General features: G+C 41.8%; 1 protein-coding gene across 6 annotated transcripts in view; it reads left to right on the forward strand.

The window, feature by feature from the left end:
- tprb (translocated promoter region b, nuclear basket protein) overlaps positions 1–22,395 on the forward strand; it is a 143,769-nt gene that overhangs the window by 36,811 nt on the left and 84,563 nt on the right. For all 6 annotated transcript variants that reach the window (XM_068037407.1, XM_068037409.1, XM_068037408.1 and 3 more), the window contains exons 22-30: positions 399–565; positions 4,894–5,046; positions 6,040–6,156; positions 7,598–7,801; positions 8,976–9,160; positions 11,808–11,955; positions 12,345–12,482; positions 13,993–14,124; positions 15,030–15,160. In XM_068037407.1, the coding sequence (XP_067893508.1) occupies positions 399–565; positions 4,894–5,046; positions 6,040–6,156; positions 7,598–7,801; positions 8,976–9,160; positions 11,808–11,955; positions 12,345–12,482; positions 13,993–14,124; positions 15,030–15,160 (1,375 nt within the window). The remainder of the gene's footprint in view (positions 1–398; positions 566–4,893; positions 5,047–6,039; positions 6,157–7,597; positions 7,802–8,975; positions 9,161–11,807; positions 11,956–12,344; positions 12,483–13,992; positions 14,125–15,029; positions 15,161–22,395) is intronic.

The raw sequence follows: 22,395 nt of genomic DNA on the forward strand, positions 1-22,395 counted from the left end.
GATTGTTTTGATGCGCTATATACCCAAATGTCCTCATGTCACGCATTACTGGTAACCAGACACCTGTTCAGCTCAGTAAACACAAAAAAGTGGATGGGAAAATCCACAAGTTGGGCAAGTTTCCTTTTAAGATATTTGCTGATCAAACATTTTCCTTTTTTTCCCCTCTTGCTCTCTCCAACCACACACTAAAGCCTGGCTCGGGTATAAAATTAAAACGCGACCCAACCACAGCCAACCTGACCCTGGCCCCGAGTCCTTTAATTTTTCTTCGAGCCCGACATGGATATCCTTCATCCATTCTGGCAGCAGGCTATTCCTGCAGCTGGAGTTGTGGGGAATCATGGGATGTTGTTTGAAATTTTACATAGTCATGTACAGCTTTGATCTATTTCCAGGAAAATCCAACACAGAAGATGATGTTGATGACCTCCAGTCACGGCTTCGGCAGGCTGAAGAGCAGGCGAATGAATTGAGAGAGCGTCTCAAGACAGCAACAAGCAATGTGGAACAATATAGAGACATGGTCCTTAGTCTGGAGGAGTCCCTCAATAAGGAGAAGCAGGTTAGCAACTGAACTGTGCACCAGTTCAAGAAGTTAGAATGTTTCCTATGATTGCGATGTGCAGAAAAGAGCCACTTGCTTTTAAAAGGGGAACTAGTAAAAGGCTATTCAAAATCTATATCAGTGATTTGGATGTGGGGACCAAATGTAATATTTCCAAGTTTGCTGATGGCACAAAACTAGGTGGGAATGTGAGTTGTGAGGAGGATGTAAAGAGGCTTCAAGGGGATTTAGACAGGCTAAGTGTGTGGGCAAGAACATGGCAAACGGAATATGTGGAAAAATGTGAAGTTACCCACTTTTGTAGGAAGAACAGAAATGCGAAATATTTCTTATATGGTGAGAGATTAGGAAGTGTTGATGTCCAAAGGGACCTGGGTGTCCTTGTTCATAAGTCACTGAAAGCTAACATGCAGATGCAGCAAGCATTTAGGAGGGTAAATGGTATGTTGGCCTTTGTTGCAAGAGGACTCAAGTACAGGAGTAAAGACGTCTTGCCGCAATTGTATAGAGCCATGGTGAGACTGCACCTGGAGTATTGTGTAAAGTTTTGGTCTCCTTACCTAAGGAAGGATATACTTGCCATAGTGGGAGTGCAACAAAGGTTCACCAGACTAATTCCTGGGATGGAGGTATTGTTCGATGAAGAGAGATTGAGAAGGCTATGCCTGTATTCTGTAAACTTTAGAAGAATGAGAGGTTATAGAGTTATACAACACAGAAACAGGCCCTTTGGCCCATCGTGTCTGTGCTGGCCATCAAGCAGCTATCTATTCTAATCCCATTTTCCAAGATTTGGCCCGTAGCCTTGTACGCTATGGTGTTTCAAGTGCTCATCTAAATGCTTCTTAAATGTTGTGGAGGTTCCTGCTTCTACCACCCCTTCAGGTAGTGTGTTCCAGATTCCAACCACTCTCTGGGTGAACAAGTTTTTCCTCAAATCTCCTCTAAACCTCTAGCTCCTTACCTTAAATCTATGTCCCCTGGTTATTGACCCCTCCGCTAAGGGAGAAGGTTTCTTCCTATCTATCCTATCAATGCCCCTCATAATTTTGTATACCTCAATCAGGTCCCCCCTCAGCCTTCTCTGCTCTAAGGAAAACAACCCTAGCCTTTTCAGTCTCACTTCATAGCTGAAATGTTCCAGCCCAGGCAGCATCCTGGTGAATCTCCTCTGCACCCTCTCCAGTGCAATCACATCCTTCCTATAGTGCAGTGCCCAGAACTGTACACAGTACTCCAGCTGTGGCCTAACTAGCATTTTATACAGCTCCATCATAACCTTCCTGCTCTTATATTCTGTGCCTTGGCTAATAAAGGCAAGTATCCGATATGCCTTCCTAGCCACCTTATCTACCTGTGCTGCTGCCTTCAGTGATCTATGGCCAAGTACACCAAGGTCCCTCTGGCCCTCTACTTCCTAGGGCCCTACCATCCATTGTATATTGCCTTGCCTTGTTAGTCCTCCCAAAATGCATCACCTTACACTTGTCGGGATTAAATTCCATTTGCCACTGCTCCGCCCATTTTACCAGCCCATCTATATCGTCCTGTAATCTAAGGCTTTCCTCCTCACTATTTACGACACCTCCAATTTTTGTGGCATCTGCGAACTTACTGATCATACCTCCTATATTCATGTCTAAATCATTATTGTACACTCAAAACAGCAAAGGTCCCAGCACCGATCCCTGTGGTACACCATTGGTTACAGGCTTCCACCCGCAAATAAACCCTCGACCATCAGCCTCTGCCTCCTGCCGCTAAGCCAATTTTGGATCCAATTGGCCAAATTACCCTGGATCCCATGGGCTCTTACCTTCTTAACCAATCTCTCATGCAGGACCTTATCAAAAGCCTTATTGAAGTCCATGTAGATTACATCAATCGCCTTAGCCTCATCTACACATCTAGTCACCTCCTCGAAAAATTCAGTCAAGTTTGTCAGACACGATCTCCCCCTGGCGAAGCCATGCTTACTATCCCTGATTAATCCCTGCCCCTCCAAGTAGAGATTAATCCTGTCCCTCAGAGTTTTTTCCAATAGTTTTCCTACCACTGATGTTAGACTCACTGGCCTGTAATTACCTGTTTTATCCCTGCTACCCTTCTTGAATAATGGTGCCATATTTGCAGTCCTCCAGTCCTCTGGTACCTCTCCTGTGGCCAGAGAGGATTTGTAAATTTGTGTCAGAGCCCCTGCTATCTCCCTTGCCTCACATAACAGCCTGAGATGCATCTCATCTGGGCCTGGGAATTTATCCACTTTTAAGCCCGCTAAAACTGCTAATACCTTCTCCCTTTCAATGCTAATGTGTTTAAGTATATCACAATCCCCCTCCCTGATCTCTACACCTACATCGTCCTTCTCCATAGTGAACACAGATGAAAAGTAATCATTTAAAACCTCACCTATGTCCTCTGGCTCCACACACAGATTGCCACTTTGGTCCCTAATTGGCCCTACTCTTTCCATGGTTATCCTCTTGCCCTTAATATACTTGTAAAATGCTGTAGGATTTTCCTTTATCTTGCCATCCAGTGTTTATTCTTGTCCCCTCTTCGCTGTCCTAATTACTTTTCTAAGTACTCCCCTACACTTTCTATACTCCTCTAGTGCCTCCGCTGTTTTCAGCGCTTTGAATCTGCCATAAGCCTCTTTTTTTTTCCTTATCCAATCCTCTGTATCCCTTGATATCCAGGGTTCCCTGGACTTGTTGGTCCTACCTTTCATCTTTATGGGAACATGTTGGCCCTGAACCCTCACAATTTCCTTTTTGAATGACTCTCACTGGTCTGATGTAGACTTTCCTGCAAGTAGCTGATCCCAGTCCACTTTGGCCAGATCCTGTTATATTGAAATCGGCCTTCCTCCAATTCAGTACTTTTATTTCTGGTCCCTCTTTGTCCTTTTCCATTACTACCTTAAAGCTTAGAGTTATGGTCACTATCCCCGAAATGTTCCCCCACTGACACTTTTACCATTTGTCTGGCTTCATTCCCTAGGATTAGGGCCAGTACCATCCCTTCTCTTGTAGGACTTTTTACGTGCTGGCTCAAAAAAGCTTTCCTGTATGCACTTTAAGAATTTTGCCCCCTTTAAGCCTTTTGCACTAAGATTATCCCAGTTGATAGCGGTGAAGTTGAGATCCCGTACTATTATTACCCTATTGATTTTACGCTTCTCTGAGATTTGCCTACGTATCTGCTCCTCTATCTCTCCCTGACTGTTTGGAAGCCTGTATACACTCCGAGCCAAGTGATTTCCCCCCTTTTTTTTTTTTTGAAGCATACAAAATTCCTGCAGGGCAGATGCAGGAAGGATGCTTCCGCTGGCTGGTGGGTCTAGAACCAGGGGACAGAGTCTCAGAATTTGAGGTAGGCCATTTAGGACTGAGATGAGAGGGAATTTCTTCACTCAGAGGGTGGTGAAGCTTTGGAATTCTCTACCCTCGCGGGCAGTGGAGGCTCCGTCATTGCATATGTTCAAGACAGAGATCAATAAATTTTTAGCTATTAAAGGCATCACGGGAAATGGCAGTAGTGCGGGAAAATGGCATTGAGGAGATCAGTCATGACTTAGTTGAATGGCAGAGCAGGCTCAAGGGGCCGAAAGGCCCATTTCTGCTCCATTTCCTATGTTCCGTGTAGCCATTTTAAATATGCCACTGAGGTGAATTGGCTTAGCAGGCCAACAATATTCTGCATCGGAGAAGTTCTGTCGTAATTAATGCCCTTCAGCTTTGGACAATATTCCTTTTGTCAATGGCACAGTGTAAATTGAAAGAATGGTGTTTATAATTGGAATCTTTTATGAACTGATGCCTGATGTAGTTCTTGCCCTCCGTTCTGTCATTTAATGCAGTTTTACACGTCACTGTGAATACATGATGAGTTATAATATCATGAATACGTGATGAGTTATAATGAGGTTGCCACATCTGGAAAATGCTTTCTTTCCTACTCTGATTCAGGAAATGCTGATGTGAGAGCAGTCCAACATATCCCTTCAAGTTGCAAATTTAATTTATAAATTAACACCATCCCAGTTGAACCTCCAGTTCTATCATTTGAGCTGTGTACGTGTTAAATTGCAGTTGAACAGGAATGGCTGCATTTTAGGTGCCATGTAATGTTTCAATTAAAATCTGCTTTCTAACTGAGTTAACATAAGTGGGTTCTGCACAAAAGTAGCACCTGAGATTGAAATCGCTGTTCGATAGCATTCTGTCGGAACAGTGACTGGGGATTGAATATAATTAACCTCCCATTTAAATAATCGGAATGGTACAAATTATCTTGGTCCATTTATTATAATCCATTCTCAGGTGACTGAAGAGGTACGGGCTGCTGTAGAATCTCGCCTCAAAGAATCTGCAGAGTACCAAGGGCAGTTAGAAAAGCGTATGTTGGAAGCTGAGAATGAGAAACAAGCTCTCACTGATGAGAAACGCAACGCTATAGAAAACTTGGAACAGCAGGTAATGGTTCTTAGAAATGGCAGACATAACCTTTGAAATTAATTGATGAATGCAACAAAATTGCTGTGTCTATTCATGGATAAAACATTAAAAATAGGTGTTGATTCCAAACTGGATGAGTTTGGTTATTAAGATTTTTAAAAACTCCTTGCTTTTCTTGCTCCATCTGTTGACTTCTGACAAATCAGGGTGTTAGGCTACATTTAAATAGCAAAGATACACAAATGTAATCGATTTCTCCAAGTTAGTTTATGAAAATGAATAAGGGCAAAGGTTTCCTTCTTAAATCCATGATCTGTCAAAATTGTAATTGAATTTCTCTATTTAAAACATTTTAAGTTACTTTGTCTTTATAGAAGCATGCAGCATGACCAACAATGATGGGATTTTACTGTAGGCTTTATCATTGAGTTGGGTCTATACAGATTGTGTACAATGTTGCAAGTAACAAATTCTCATTTAGTAATGTGTCATCACAATAGCCATATCAGATGTTCAGCTCTGTCTTGTTTTAACCTATTTGATCTGCCATTTGATTTGACTTTTACTAGGCCCAGCCCAAAACTGGCTGTATTTTTTTATAACCACTGAACACGCACAGCATTATTTTTAACAACAAAAGCAGACTAATAGTTACCCTAGGTTTTCATTGTATTTGTGATTTAATTTTTTTTAAACACCATGACTTGATCAAGCAAACAAGAGATTGTCCAAATCTGCAGGAGAGTGAATCTTGAGATGGTCACGTGAGCTCGAGTGTAGATTTACCTTGTAGTTGCACCCACTGGTGTTTTGTATGTTTAAAAATATACAAAAGCTTGCATATCAATTTGAGTTTTTTTTAAGGTGTGCTTCATGACCGCACTGCAGTTTTGCTCATTGTAATCAGTACAATCTAGTAGCCCTTCTATGACTGGAAGATTCTAGGAAGTGTTAGAAAAGTCATGTAACTTTTGTTCTGATGCATTCTTGCTGATTTTCTTAAAAATGCAGACATCTGAACTGAGGAGGAATTTGAACAGTCTCCAGGCAGAACTTCAGGATGCTGTTCAGCGAGCAGCTGCTGCAGCAACCAATGAACAGCAAGCAAGGGCTGACTGTCAAGAACAGGTTAGTACAGCTGTAATGAAGGTAATGAGTTCACAGTGCCTGGTTTGTTTGTGTTTTGTATTAATAGTGAATGATTAACACCAAAAGTTTTTATATAGTAGGTCAGTACAATACCCTGTAACTTCTGGACCTGTTTTGAGCAACCTAGCATCTATCTATAAGGGGTACAATTCTCAAAAGTAGCAGATCTAGTGCAATTTACTGGCCAGGGAATTAAAAGCTCATAAGATCCAATGAAAAGTGGCAAGTTGGATCCAGAAAGCAAGGGTTGTGCTTGATGCATGTTTTAGTGACTGGATGTCTGTTCTCAGTGGGGTTCCACAGGACTCAGTACTGGGTCCCTTGCTGTTGGTGGTATATATCACTAATTTAGACTTGAATGGAAGGGGCATGATTAATAAATTTGCAGATGATGCAAAAGTTGGTTGTGTGGTTGATGGGAAGAAGGCTGGAGACTGCAGGAAGATATCATTGGACAGGACTGGTGGGCAGAAGAATGTCAAATGGAATTCAGTCTGAAGAAGTGAGAGAGAATGCGTTTGGGGAGCACAAATAAGGGAATAGAATACACAACGATGGTAGGATGCTGAAAAGTGTAGAGGAGCAGAGGGACCTTGGAGTGCATGTCCAAAGATCTTTGAAGATGGATTGAAGGACAAGTGGATACGGTGATCAGGAAGACATATGGGATACTTTGCTTTATTGGCTAAGGCCTAGAGTGTAAGAACTGTATAAGACACCAGTTAGAGTTTAGCTGGCGTGTTGTGTGTAGTTACGGACACTGCAATACAGGAAAGATCTGATTGCATTAGATAGGGTGAAGATGAGATATATGAGGATGTTGCCAGGAATGGAGAATTTTAGTTATGAGGAAAGATTGGATAGGCTGGGGCTTTCTTTGGAACAGAGATGGCTGAGGGGAAACTTAATTGAGGTGCATTAAATTGAGGGGCCTAAATAGAGTGCATTGAAAGGACCTATTTCCCTTAGGGAGGTCAATAGCTGGGGGCATAAGTTTAAAGTAATTGGTAGAAGGATTAGCGGGGAGTTCGAATAAATTTTTTCCAGCCATAGGGTTAGGGTCTGGATCTTGCTGCCTGAAAAGGTGGTAGAGGCAGAAACCCTCATTTCATTGAGCACTTTTATGCATTTGAAGTGATGTAACCTACAAGGCAATGGACCAAGACCTAGAAGGTGGGAATAGGCTGGATAGCTCTTTCAGCCGGCATCGACATAATGGGCCAAATGGCTTCCTTCTGTGCTGTAAATCTCTCCATATTTCTAATGGTTAAAAAGTATAGTATAATGTCTGAAAATATGAATTTCATTTATGAAATAAAAACTTGGCTTATAAACTGTTTAATTAACACTGATAAGATACCTGTCACTTCCATTCATAGAAATTTTAAAACATCATACAAGTCTCCCTTTCCTTTTTTAGGCAAGGATGGCCTCTGAAGCACAGAATAAGTATGAACGTGAGCTGATGCTGCATGCTGCTGATGTGGAAGCATTGCAGATTGCCAAAGAGCAAGTAGCTATGAACTCCCAGGTACGCCAAAAGTTGGAAGATGCTGCTCAGAAGGCTGAGACACAGATGTTGGAGTGTAAGACAGCTAAGGCCGATCTTGAAAGAATATTGAAGGTAGCTATATTTGGCATTACATGTCAATCCTATTTCCAGTATCTCCATCTACTTTGAAGAACTTAAGATCTCCCCTTGTTTCCCCCCCATTTGCTTTTTTTTTTGTTTCTAAAGGGGAACCTCAAAAAAAAAAAGTTGTGAATAATGCCTACTGAACTTGGATACAGTTTGTGAGTGCGTGCCACATATGTTTAATCTCATGTCAATTTACCTCACTCCTCGACCATACTAGTTTAAATGCTCCCTTTTGTTCTATTCATCCTCTCCACATGAAGATTCGTACAATTTTATTTCTTCTGAAGTCTTTCACCTTTGGTTATAACCTTCCCATGTTCTTGCTCTTGGTCTCATGCTCCAAGAATGTGACTTCTTCCTTTCTGCATAAGGCTTGCTGCAACAGCTTGTGGCACAGGAAGCAATGGGCATAGTAACGGCTACAGGCCCTGACAATATTTCAGCTATGCTGCTGTTGACCTCTGCTCCAGACCTAGCCACACCCTTAGCTAAGCTGTTCCAGTACAGTAGCCACATTGGTATCTACCTGACATTGTGGAAAATGCCTTGTCTACAAAAAAAAAGACAAATCCAACTCGACTAATTAATACTGTCCCATCAGCCTACTCTACATCATCAACAAACTGGTGGAAAGAGTTAATAGTGCTATCGTGTGGCACTTAACTCGTTAATAAGCTGCTTAATAATGTTGCATTTGAGTTCTGGTAGAACCAGTTGATTTCAGACCTAATTACAGCCTTGGCCCAAACTTGGGCATCCAGGTTTGGGCCGGTAAGTGGCAAGTAACATTCACACCACACGTCTGGCAAAGAGACAAGAACATAACATAACCTTTTACATTTCTAATATTTCCCAGTTCTGAAGAAGGGTCACTGACCTGAAACGTCTCTGAAGGGCAGCTTGGGATGGGCAATAAATACTGGCCTTGCTGTGATGCCCACATTCTGAGAATGAATTTTCTTTGTGTCAATATTTATTATACAAAAGAAGTCACTATTAACCCATAGTGATCTCTGCATTAAGTGAAAATGGGAATATCACATTTGAGCGGTGAAGAATTTATAAGCTGCACAGTACTTTATAAGGAGTTAACTGAAACTGGAGAATTCAAGTCTCTGTTGGAATGTTTCTTAATGTTTTATTTAAATATTTTGAACAGGATGAAATTTCTAAACTGACAACACGTTGTGAGGATCTGCAGAAACAGAACAAACTGTTACTTGAGCAGGTGGAGAGCCTTAGTAATAAAATGGTAACCACCGTCCAAGAAGCAAGTCAAAGCTCTTTAAATATATCCTTTAATGAGGAGGGAAAGTCCCAGGAACAGCTGCTTGAAATTCTGAGGTAACTAAGGTAGAAGTTTTGGCCTATTCATTGAAATGCTGCGCATGAACTTGTGTTCTCAGCACCCTCCTTTATAGTAGCAAAGCATAGGCAATTTATGCAAGCTAAGAAAAGCAACTGAACAGCTACCACTTCAGCTGCCTCAGATGAATATTGGGCATCTCCTGACTGGTCAGAGTGCCGAATATGGAAGTACACCACTGTGCAGGGATCCCCCAGTATGTTTGCCCTCTTGAGTCAGGGGCAACTCCATTGGCTGGGTCATGTGTGCTGAATGGTTCACAGCCGCATCCCCAAAGACATGTTCTATGGCAATCTTGCTATTGGCGCGATAGGTTACTTGCATCTCCGATACAAGGATGTCTGCAAGCAAGACTTCGAGTTGACCGGGATCAGTGTCGATGTATGGGAAGTCCTTGCTGTTGACTGGAGTTCCTGGAGAATAGCAGTGAGGAACAGTGTGGAAAAAGCAAAGGACAAAAGAAATGACCAGATGGCAGTAAAGAGAGCCCGGAGAAAGGAAAAAACATCAGTTGCCCTTGGGCCAACAATATTCATCTGTCAGTTGTGGAAGGGATTGCCACTCACGAGTTGGCCTCTTCAGCCACAACAGGCGATGTTCAGCTCAGAAGTGATGTACACCCCGGGCGCAGTCCATTGTCTTCTGAGACGGATGGATGCCGACTACTATATGTCAAGAATGTGCAGAAACTCGTTCCACTTTGCATTTAGTTTTAATTGAGGGTGCTAGTCAACTTTATCCCATTTTGTTCAAAGTTAATTCATAAGGTCTTCGGATAAAGCTTCCTTAGCTGCAGAAGGAATGGTTGCAGGGTGGGGGGGCTGGTGAGAAATGTGAATTGTTCTCACTTTCAGTAGCACTGCTGCAGCCTTTTGCATTTTTATGATTTTATTTACTATGACCCTTGATCCTTTTTATGCTATTAAAAGTGACAGTTGTCCCGAGATTAAGGGTGAATTTCACACTTAAATATTTGCCTGTTTTATAAGTATTGAGCTGTAGATCTGTTTTATTTATTATGAAGTTGTCTCAATTTTTTAATGTACTCTAACTAAACTGAATGCAGCTACTTCTACAAGTCCTCCAAAGATCTGGCATCCTCCTCAATCTGCGTGTCGCCTCTTGGCGAAATTATTATTGGACATAGCATCAGGTTCCACATGTACATGAATGATGCCCAGCTCTACCTCTCTACCACTTCTCTTGAATACTCTGCTTGTCTGACATCCAGACTTAAATAAGCCGCAACCTCCTCCAGTTAAACATTGAGAAGATTGTTCTTGGCCCTTGCCACAAGCTATGAACCATTGTCACTGATTCTAGCCCCTCCTCTGCCGTTGGCTCAGGCTGAACCAAACTGCATGTATTCCTAACATTCTAATTTATCCTGAGCTCAGCTCATGTATCCATTGCACAGACCACCTACTTTCACCTCGATAACATTTCCCGCCAATGCTGCAGTCCATCTGCCACTGAAGCTCTTACCTATACCTTGTCACCTCCAGACTCAACCATTCGCAGTCTCTCCTGGCTGGCGCCTCATCATCCACCTTCCATGAACCTGAATTCATACTAAACGTTGTTTGTTTCTTGCACCAAATCCCAGTCTTCCATTATCCCTGTGCTTGCTGATAGCCATCCCACTCCCCAAATAACTCCAACTTAAAGTTGTCCATCTCTTTTGTAGTCTTGCCTGCTCCCTACCTCCTACCTCCACCAGCCCTACAGCCGTACCCTGCCGCAACCCCCCCCCCCCTCCCTGCACCCAACCACCTTAAACTCTCAGTTCCTTCTGACTCTGGCCTCTGTGCCCCACCTTCTCTCCATCAGTTAAGTGTTGTGTTTGGCTGTCTGGACTGCTCATTGTGGAATTCCAGCCCTAAACCCTTCAGCCTTTCCCAGCTTCCCCTCTTTTTTTAAGGCCCTCTGTAGAACTCACCTATTCGAACAAATGTTCACCCCTGCCAATCTTTAGCTGATTGTCTCTGAGGTGCCTTAATTAAAGTGATGTACAAATGAAAGTTATTTTTATACGTGGGGGTTGATCTTATTCATTGAAAGTCAGCAAGTGGATTACTGTAACAGATATTTCAATTATAAAAGTGAGAATTTTAATATCTGAATAGTTCAGAGAATGATCCAGAGAGAATTGTGAAGTTTTAAAATCTGCATCTGTTTTACGAGGCTGTTACCCCCTTCAAGAGTGTAAATCAGGTGCCTCATTCTATTTGGACTAAGCCCGCTTCATTTATCAATATTACAAGAGCTTCATGTGTGGGTATCTGAACCTAGATTTTCCACGGGCCTAAACAATCCCTCTCTCTAGTTCTTCCTTCTCCTGTTTGCGGTGTTCTGCCTGTCAGATGCTTTTTGGCCTAGTTATTTGAGAATACTGCTACAGATTGCCTTTAACATTACTGAACTTTTTTTTTTGCAACCATCAGCTTTTGTGAAATGTCAAGCAGTTTTTCATTTGGTATTGCTGTTGGCCAGCGGTTGCATACAGTCATCATATGTTTACCTAAAAAAAAACTATAATGGCAGTTACAAGCTGCTGAAGTGAAGTGCATGCCTGGAAGGAATTTAAAATGTTTAATATGTTTTCTCCAATTGTGAATGCCATAGATTTGTGCGACGAGAAAGAGAAATTGCAGAAACGAGGTTTGAAGTTGCTCAAGTTGAATCACTGCGATATCGCCAGCGAGTGGAGAATTTAGAGAGAGAATTGAAGGAAGTGCAGGAAAGTCTTAACTCCGAAAGGGAAAAGGTGCAGGTAGATATACTAACTTTAATTGTCTACCTCTTAAGATCGTGATCTAAAGGATAGGGATACAGACTTTAGGCAAAAAAGAGTGGAATTACTTTGAAATTGGTTGTAAACCGTGAAGGAGGAAATTATTGTTGAGCACTTTGCATTCCAAATGTCATGCTTTAAATTTGGCAAATTATCCAATAAGTGTACTTAATTGAAATCCTCTTAGTACATTCATACGAATTTACTTTTACTACTTGTCTTCCATAAAATTTTATGCAGTAATAGTTTGATCAGTTCTTTACCTACTGACCTTGCAATTATCTCATTGTTTTTGAATCGTTTTTTTTAATTTGCAGTAAGAGTAACATTTGTTTATCAGATATTCAGTTGGCTGGAATTCCTTTTAGGTAACTGCCAAAACACTGGCACAACATGACGAGCTGATGAAGAAGACTGAGACTATGAATGTTCTAATTGAGACCAATAAAATGCTGAGAGATGAGAAAGAAAGGTTGGAGCAAGAACTCCAGCAGTCACGGGCAAAGGTCTGTAACCTTACCAGTTTAAAGGATCAAGTGCATTTTATAATGTAAAATTATGGTAATCAATGGGATAATTGGTAAATTGATAATTTTGAAATCAATAGAAAATAAAAATAGGATTGGCTGTAAAGTTGGGTGGTCACTGCAATCCTGCCCTATCGGTTAAGTTAACAATAATACTCCCTCTCTTTTACCACCCCCCTCACCGTGCCTCCTAACAACAAATTTGTTTGTACTGACATGATGCTTATACTATGCCAGTGCTTTCAACTTTAATGGATGAAACATTCTTAAGCACACATTGTCATTGTGGAATATTTACTTGCACACCAGTTCATATTGCTGTCTACTTTTAGTGTTTCTTCCTAACCAAAAGGCAGCTTTCTAATTTTGAAAATGAACAACATTCTAGGTATGAATACACTACCTGTAGGCGTTTGATTTGTTGAATATATGGCATTTCTGATCTCGTGTGTTTTCCCTTAATTATTTTGTCAAGCTCAGCGTTTGATGAGCACTTGAGCCTCACCTGCAGGACCTATTAATTAGTTCAGAGCTTTGTAGCACAATGTAGCAGTATCATAATGGGCACAACAAAGTCTTTGATGTATGCTGGAGAATTAATGCAGTCGTGTAACAATTTGTCACTGTCCAACACCACAGGTTGTAAAATTACTTTTAAATGAGTTCAGGTACAAAAGGAAGGAATATCCGTTTGCAAAAAGCCTTATCGAGTTCTTGGGATGCTCTCAAAGTGATATTCAAACAGGCGATCCATTTTGTACACAACACGACTAGAAAATGAATGGTCTATTAATCTGTCTTTTGGTGGTATTGAGAGAGGAATGTTGGGCAGGGCAGAGGAAGACCTTACTGCTTCCATTTCAGTTAGTTCCTTGACTACTTGTGCAACCATGTGAACAGCTAGATGAGGCCTCATTTAATAATGCCTGTAACAGTACAACACTTTTCCAGCACTGTAGTGAAGCATCATAGATTGTGTTCATCCAAGACTGCATTTTGAATCTGAACCAGACCAAAGATTGCAATTAACTGAGTACATTGTTAGATTTGTTAGTGGGCCAAAATTTTACCCACTTGCAGCAGTCCAGTTTAAATGTCTTGTGTAAAATTGGAAGCTCAAACTCAATTTGAACCTTCCCAAGGCTATTGTATGCTCAATTCACTTACACAGTATTGGATAGTGTGAAAGTATAGTGTGGTATTTTATAGGATTGGGCAGATGAACCACAGTGGTCTTTCCTAGCCCTTTAAACTTCTATATCGCCATCTATAATCATTTCAAGATTGTTCATTTGAAGAGAAAATCAATTTTTTGTGCGAGAATGCTAGCTGATGCCTTTCAGTAATATGTGACATTTCATTTCACTTGTGTGTTCTTGTAAAGCTTTACTGGAGAAATTGTAGTTTTGAGTGTGTGATGTAGGAACTTGAATATTCAGTTTTTTATGTTAGCTGATATTTGTTCACAATGTTATTGTTCAATTCTTAGATTTGTAAGTTGGAGTCTGATATCCTGCCTCTTCAAGAGTCTAATACTGAGCTTAGTGAGAAAAGTGGCATGTTGCAAGCAGAGAAGAAATTGCTTGATGAGGATCTCAAGCGTTGGAAGGCCCGTGCTCAGGTATGATGGGACAGATTTCCTTAAATTTTGCTTTGTATGCTCATTGCATTTCCAACCTCAATGGAATATTTCAATTTTTTTTCAGCCATTCACATAGCCTCTCTAGCTGAGGTGGCCAATTTAGTACTAATTGGTGCTAAATTTGACATTTTCTGGAATTAAACTGAAACCAACCTTTCACTTTAGACTTTTGAAGTTGCCACAGAAAGTTGACACTGAAGTAAAAGAATTAGCCCTATTCATCTATATTGTCTAGTCATCCAGAATAATTTTCTTTCCAAGTGCTCATTTGTTTCCCCTCAACGTTCTTGGGCATTAACCTATGCTCCTTAGTTTAACTGCTTGCTTCTCTATTTCAGACCTTTTCTTTCCATAAAGGGGGCGGCACAGTGGCGCAGTGGTTAGCACCGCAGCCTCACAGCTCCAGGGACCCGGGTTCGATTCCGGGTACTGCCTGTGTGGAGTTTACAAGTTCTCCCTGTGTCTGCGTGGGTTTTCTCCGGGTGCTCCGGTTTCCTCCCACAAGCCAAAAGACTTGCAGATTGATAGGTAAATTGGCCATTATAAATTGTCACTAGTATAGGTAGGTGGTAGGGAAATGTAGAGACAGGTGGGGATGTTTGGTAGGAAGATGGGATTAGTGTAGGATTAGTATAAATGGGTGGTTGATGTTCGGCACAGACTCGGTGGGCCGAAGGGCCTGTTTCAGTGCTGTATCTCTAATCTAATCTAATCTAAAGATGTAGTCCAATTCATAATTGTTATTTACTCAAAAGTAAATACTAGCAAACAATTACTTTTGAAATAATTAAAGCTTTATCTTGTAACTTAAAAACTATACACAGTGAAAACTTGCATTGATTATATTACTAAAAGCAATATTCTGGTTACTTTTTGTATTTTAGCAATTAATCAGCCAGCAGAAGGAGACTGATCCTGATGAGTATAAGAAGCTTTTATCCGAGAAAGACACAAATACCAAACGCATTCAGCAACTGACTGAAGAAACTGGGAAGCTGAAGACTGAACTTGCTCGGTAAACAAATGTGCAATATATATGTGGGGTTGAAGGAAAACTAACTGCAATACTTTATACACCTAAAATGCAGACTTTTGATGCCTTATTAGCTGCTCCAAATACTTAAAGACATTAATAAACCTGTGGAGATTAGGGAGAAGGCTTAGTAATGCACTCAAAAAGCAAAATATTACATGCTGGAAATCTGAAGAAAAACAAAAAAAAACAATGCTCAGCAGGTCAGACTGCATATGTGGAGAAAAAGAGTCAGTCAGTCGATGTTTTCTGCCTTATATATTTCCAGTTTTTTCTTTTTTGTTTTGTTCCTTGTGATGCAACCAGAATGCTAATTGCACCAGCATGCAGGCTTGATGGGCATCAGCTTAATTTTTTAAGAAATTGCACCAATGTTACAAATATTTTTGAATTCTTTTCTGTAAGTGACTGGACAACTGAATGAAATGAATCAAAATTATTTACGAGCAAAAGTTTTTAGAATTCTGGTGATGGTCACGGGCTTGTATTAATGTTTGTTTTGTTGCTGCCAAACAAGTAAAGTTCTTTGGTTTAGGCTTAGGAATTATCTCTGTGTGTAATTGGCAAAGTTTTGTTCAGTTTTCTCTCATTCAATACTGGCCATTGTTTTACTGTAGTAAAACTCTGACCACCTCCAGGCGCGTATCCATTGTCTCTCGAGATAAGGAGGCCCAAAAGAAAGAAAGTTTGGTACAGATTTTGAAGTTAACAGCATATGTTAACCTTACCACATTATGGTGTTTACATAAAGATGTTTTGTGTCACTGCTGAAACTATTCTGCAGTGTTCCTGCCAAATGTCTCTGTTGCTTTGTTCCTTGTTCATTTCTTGGACATAATTTCTCTGGCTTTTATATAAATAAATATGTATGACCTGATAGCCATTACAAAGACATGATTGCAAGGTGACCAAGGCTGGGACCTGAATATTGAAGGGTATTTGACATTTTGGAAAGACAGGAAGCTAGGAAAAGGTGGGGTAGCTCTGTGAACTTAGGATGTCATTAGTACAGTCGCAAAAGATGACAGCTCGGAAGAGCAGGATGCAGAATCAGTTTGGGTAGAGATGAGCAATAGGAAAAGAAAGGGGTCAGTTGTGGGAGTAGTTTATAGGCCCCCTGACATGTGCTACACTGTAGGATAGAGTTTACAGGAAGAAATAAATGGGGCATGTAGGAAAGGTACCACGATAGTCATGGGTGACTTTAATCTACATGTAGGTTGGGTGAATGGGATTGGCAAAGGTAACCTGGAAAATGAGTTCATAGAGTGTATTCAGGACAATTTCTTAGAGCAGTACGTTATAGAGCCAACCAGGGAGCAGGCTATTCTAGATCTGGTAATGCGCAATGAGACAGGATTAATCAGTAACCTCATGGTAAAGGAGGTTCTTGGTGACAGCGACTATAACATGATAGAATTTCATGTTCAGTTTGAAGGGGAGAAGTGTGGGTCTAAGACTAGTGTTTTAAACCTAAATAAAAGTAGCAACAAGGGTATGAAGGCAGAGCTAGCTAAAGTGAACTGGGAAGCTATGTTTTAAAAGGTAGGATAGTAGAGATGTAGTGGCAGACTTTTAAGGAGATATTTGATAACTCTCAGCAAAGATTCATCCCACTGAGCAAGAAAGCTCCTTTGAGAAGGATGCATTATCTGTAGCTAAATAGGGAAGTTAATGGTATCAAATTGAAAGAGACTACAAATTTGCAAAGATTAGTGGTAGGTCAGAAAATTGGACAGATTTTTAAGAAACAGCAAAGAATAACTTAAAAATAGAGCGAGAAAGTAGAATGAGAGAAAACATGCTAGTAATATAAAAACCGATATAAGAGTTTCTGCAAGTATTTGTATAGGAAAAGAGTAACTAAAATTTAGTATTGGTCCTGAGTCTGGGGAATTGATGATGGAAAACAAGGAAATGGCGAAGGTATTGAACAGGAATTTTGTCTGTTTTCACTGTAGAAGACTTTGAAAACTTCCCAAAGATACATGAAAATCAAGAGGTGAAAGGGAGGGAGGAACTTAAAACGATTACCCATCACCAGGGAAAAGATGCTGGGAAAACTATTAGACCTAAAGGCTGACAGGTCCCCAGAACCAGATGGCCTGCATCCTAGGGTCCTAAAGGAAATGACTGCTGAGATAAAGGCTTTGGTTATAATCTTCCAAAATTCCTTAGCTTCTGGAAGGGTCCGAGCGGATTGGAAAATCGCAATAGTAACACCTTTATTCAAGGAAGGAGGGAGACAGAAAGCAGGAAACTATAAGACAATTACCCCAACATCTGTCATAGGAAATTGCTAGAATCCGTTATTAAGGAGGTTATAGCAGAATACTTAATAAATTATAATGGGATCAGACAGAGTCAACATGGTTTTGTGGAAGGGAAATTGTGTTTAATTTATTAGAGTTCTTCGAGGAAATAATAAGTAAGTGGATAAAGGGGAACCTGTAGATATGGTGTACTTGAATTTCCGAAAGGCATTTGATAAAATGCCACATCAAAGGTTACTACATAAGATAAGAGCACATGGTGTAGGCGATAACATATTAGCATGGATAAAGGGCTGGTTAGCTAACGGGAAGCAGAGAGTCAGGATAAGTGGGTCATTTTTGAAATGGCAAACTGTAACTAGTGGAGTGCCACAGGGATCAGTGCTGGGGCCTCACTATATACAGTCTATAGCAATGACTGTACGGTAGCTAAATTTGTATGACACCAAGATAGGAAGGAAAGTAAATTGTCGAGGAGGTAAAGCGTCTACAAAGGGATATAGATAGTAGTCATTAACTAGTACAGAACTTGAGTATTGCTGAAAGTAGAGACATAGAACATAGAACAGTACAGCACAGTACAGGCCCTTCGGCCCACGATGTGCCGAACCTTTAACCTACTCTAAGATCAAACTAACTACCTACCCTTCATTCTACTATCATCCATGTACCTATCCAAGAGTCGCTTAAATGCTCCTAATGTATCTGCTTCTACTACCACCGCTGGCAGCGCATTCCACGCACCCACCACTCTCTGTGTAAAGAACCTACCTCTGACATCTCCCCGAAACCTTCCTCCAATCACCTTAAAATTATGCCCCCTGGTGATAGCCCTTTCCACCCTGGGGAAAAAGTCTCTGACTATCCACTCTATCTATGCCTCTCATCATCTTGTACCCCTCTATCAAGTCACCTCTCATCCTTCTTCGCTCCAATGAGAAAAGCCCTAGCTCCCTCAATCTTTCTTCGTAGGACATGCCCTCCAGTCCAGGCAGCATCCTGGTAAATCTCCTCTGCACCCTCTCTAAAGCTTCCACATCCTTCCTATAATGAGGCGACCAGAACTGAACACAATATTCCAAGTGTGGTCTAACCAGAGCTTCATAGAGCTGCAGCATAACCTCGCGGCTCTTAAACTCAATCCCCCTGTTAATGAAAGCCAACACACCATACGCCTTCTTAACAACCCTATCAACTTGGGTGGCAACATTGAGCGATCTATGGACATGGACCCCAAGATCCCTCTGTTCCTCCACACTACCAAGAATCCTGTCTTTAAGCCTGTATTCCGCATTCAAATTCGACCTTCCAAAATGAATCACTTCACACTTTTCCAGGTTGAACTCCATCTGCCACTTCTCAGCCCAGCTCTGCATCCTGTCAATGTCCGGTTGCAACCGACAACAGCCTTCCACACTATCCACAACTCCAGCAACCTTCGTGTCATCGGCAAACTTGCTAACTCAGCCTTCCACTTCCTCATCCAAGTCATTTATAAAAATCACAGAGCAGAGGTCCCAGAACAGATCCTTGTGTAACACCACTGGTCACCGAGCTCCATGCTGAATACTTGCCATCTACTACCACCCTCTGACTTCTATGGGCCAGCCAATTTTGTATCCAGACAGCCAACTTTCCCTGAATCCCATGCCTCCTTACTTTCTGAATGAGCCTACCATGGGGAACCTTATCAAACGCCTTGCTAAAATCCATATACACCACATCCACTGCTCTTCCTTCATCAATGTGTTTTGTCACATCTTCAAAGAATTCAATAAGGCTTGTGAGGCATGACCTGCCCCTCACAAAGCCATGCTGACTGTCTCTAATCAAACCATGCTTTTCCAAATAATCATAAATCCTGTCACTCAGAATCCTCTCCAATAATTTGCCCACTACCGACGTAAGACTGACTGGTCTATAATTCCCAGGGTTATCCCTATTCCCTTTCTTGAACAAGGGAACAACTTTTGCCACCCTCCAATCATCCGGTACTACTCCAGTGGACAGTGAAGACGCAAAGATCATCGCCAAAGGCGCAGCAATCTCTTCCCTCGCTTCCCGTAATATCCTTGGGTATATCCTGTCTGGCCCCGGGGACTTATCTGTCCTCATATCATTCAAAATTTCCAGCACATCCTCCCTCTTAACCTCAACCTGTTCGAGCATATCAGCCTGTTCCACGCTGTCCTCACAAACGACCAGGTCCCTCTCACTAGTGAATACTGAAGCAAAGTATTCATTTAGGACCTCCCCTACCTCCTCCGACTCCAGACACAAGTTCCCTCCACTATCCCTGATCGGCCCTACCCTCACTCTGGCCATCCTCTTGTTCCTCACATAAGTGTAGAACGCCTTGGGATTTTCCTTAATCCTACCTGCCAAGACTTTTTCATGTCCCCTTCTAGCTCTCCTAAGTCCATTCTTCAGTTCCTTCCTGGCTACCTTGTAACCCTCTAGAGCCCTGTCTGATCCTTGCTTCCTCAACCTTAAGTAAGCTTCCTTCTTCCTCTTGATTAGCTGTTCCACATCTCTTGTCATCCAAGGTTCCTTCACCCTACCATCCCTTCCTTGCCTCATCGGGACAAACCTATCCAGCAGTCGCAGCAAGTGCTCCCTAAACAACCTCCACATTTCTGTCGTGCATTTCCCTGAGAACATCTGTTCCCAATTTATGTTCCCCAGTTCCTGCCGAATAGCATTGTAATTCCCCCTCCCCCAATTAAATATTTTCCCATCCCGTCTGCTCCTGTCCCTCTCCATGACTATAGTAAAGGTCAGGGAGTTGTGATCACTATCACCGAAATGCTCTCCCACCGAGAGATCTGCCACCTGGCCTGGTTCGTTGCCAAGCACCAAGTCCAACATAGTCTCCCCGCTCGTCGGCCTATCTACATATTGAGTCAGGAAACCTTCCTGGACACACCTGACAAAAACTGCTCCATCCATACTATTTGCACTAAGGAGGTTCCAATCAATATTAGGGAAGTTGAAGTCACCCATGACAACAACCCTCTTCTGCACCTTTCCAAAATCTGCCTCCCAATCTGTTCTTCCATGTCTCTGTTGCTATTGGGGGGGTCTATAGAAAACTCCCAACAAAGTGACTGCTCCTTTCCTGTTTCTGACTTACACCCATAATGACTCAGTAGACAAACCCTCCTCGACGACCTCCCTTTCTGCAGCTGTGATACTATCCCTGATTAACAATGCCACTCCCCCACCTCTTTTACCTCCCTGCCTATTCCTTTTGAAACATCTAAACCCCGGAACATCCAACATCCATTCCTGCCCCTGTGATATCCACGTCTCTGTAAAGGCCACAACATCGTAGCTCCAAGTACTGATCCATGCTCTAAGTTCATCACCCTTATTCCTGACACTTCTTGCGTTAAAATAGACACACTTCAACCCATCATACTGACTGCAACTTTGCCCTGTCAACTGTCTAACCTTCCTCACAGACTCTCTGCACTAGGTATCTGCCTGTTCAACAGCTACCCCATCTACTGATCCGTGGCTCCGGTTTCATCTTGCACTCATCAGGGCAATTGCAAGAATAACCAATGTAAAGGAAAACAACATCTTATAGTGCACGAGAAGAGAGTGCTGATTAGTTGGCAACTGAACTTTGGTAGAGGTGTTGCCATGGCGAAAGCACCAGTTTACGGTGACACAGTTAACTACCAGACTTTGTTTAAAATTTAAACCAGGTAGCTTGACTCTGGTCAAGGTATTGCCCTGAGGAATGAACCAGTGAATGGCTGTCACTTATTTTGTTCAGCTGAAACAGGCGCAGTGTTTATACATATTATTTCTGTCTGCATAAAACAGGGCCCTGTGTATTAATATATGTAGCTTCCAGTATACACAAATGCGCCACACTGCGAGCCCTACTGTCAATCTTAAATTGATTGTCAGCGTAATTCTTAGCACACTGTGGATTATTTAGCAAATGTTGTCCAGTCACAGAATCACATCTCATGTTGGATACTGTGTTTTGAGTTTTGGAAGCACGAGCTGGTTGGGTACAGCCCATATCTTGCCCATTGTGAACAGCAGAAGGGACATATTGTTTGATACGATCTGCCAGTCTTTGGGACGTACAGTCTATATACCTAGCATCTTACTGGTGTTGAAATTCATATATCACATTTGTGTGATAGGCAGAACGTCTTTTTGGCTTGATGGCAGTAACCTGTTAGTGGCAGACACCACACGTGTTGCTACTGCATAGTAGCAGCGTGAAACAGCTAGCTTTACCTGTTGCTCAAATTTTTGTGATACATTACCGTTCCAGGGTAATTTGAGGTAGACTGGGCACTTTTCAGGGCCAAAAGAGACTGCCTTAGACCCATTCATAAGTTTGCACGATATATAGCGAGAAATTATCTGATCAGGGTAGCCATTGTCATGCAGGATGTCTTTGATTCGCCCTATTTCAGCATCAAGCTTGCATGGTGAGCAAATGGCTAGCTGCTTCGCGCTGTGGGCAAAAATTTCACAGATGGAGTATAGCGTGAGAAAATGTGAACATGTCCACTTTAGCAGGAAGAACAGAAAAGCTGCATGCTATTTAAATGGAGAGAGATTTCAGAACTCTGTGGTGTAGAGGGATCTGGGTGTCCTGTTACATGAATCACAAAAAATTAGTATGCAGGTTCAGCAAGTGATTAGGAAGGCAAATGGAATGTTGTTTATTGCAAGGGGAATCGAGTATAAAAGGGAAGCTTACTGTAGCTGCACAGGACCTTGGTGTGACCACATCTAGATTACTGTGTACAGTTTTGGTGGTCATAGTTGAGAGAGGATATAATTACATTAGAAGCAGTTCATAATCATCGTCACTTATAGCACAGAAGGAGTCCATCAAGTCCATGCCAGCTCTCCACTGAACTATGCTGCCAGTCCCATTCCCTGGCTTAGTTTCCGTAGCTCTGCACG

This window comes from Heterodontus francisci, chromosome 8 (assembly GCF_036365525.1).
Source record: "Heterodontus francisci isolate sHetFra1 chromosome 8, sHetFra1.hap1, whole genome shotgun sequence".
Lineage (NCBI taxonomy): Eukaryota > Metazoa > Chordata > Chondrichthyes > Heterodontiformes > Heterodontidae > Heterodontus > Heterodontus francisci.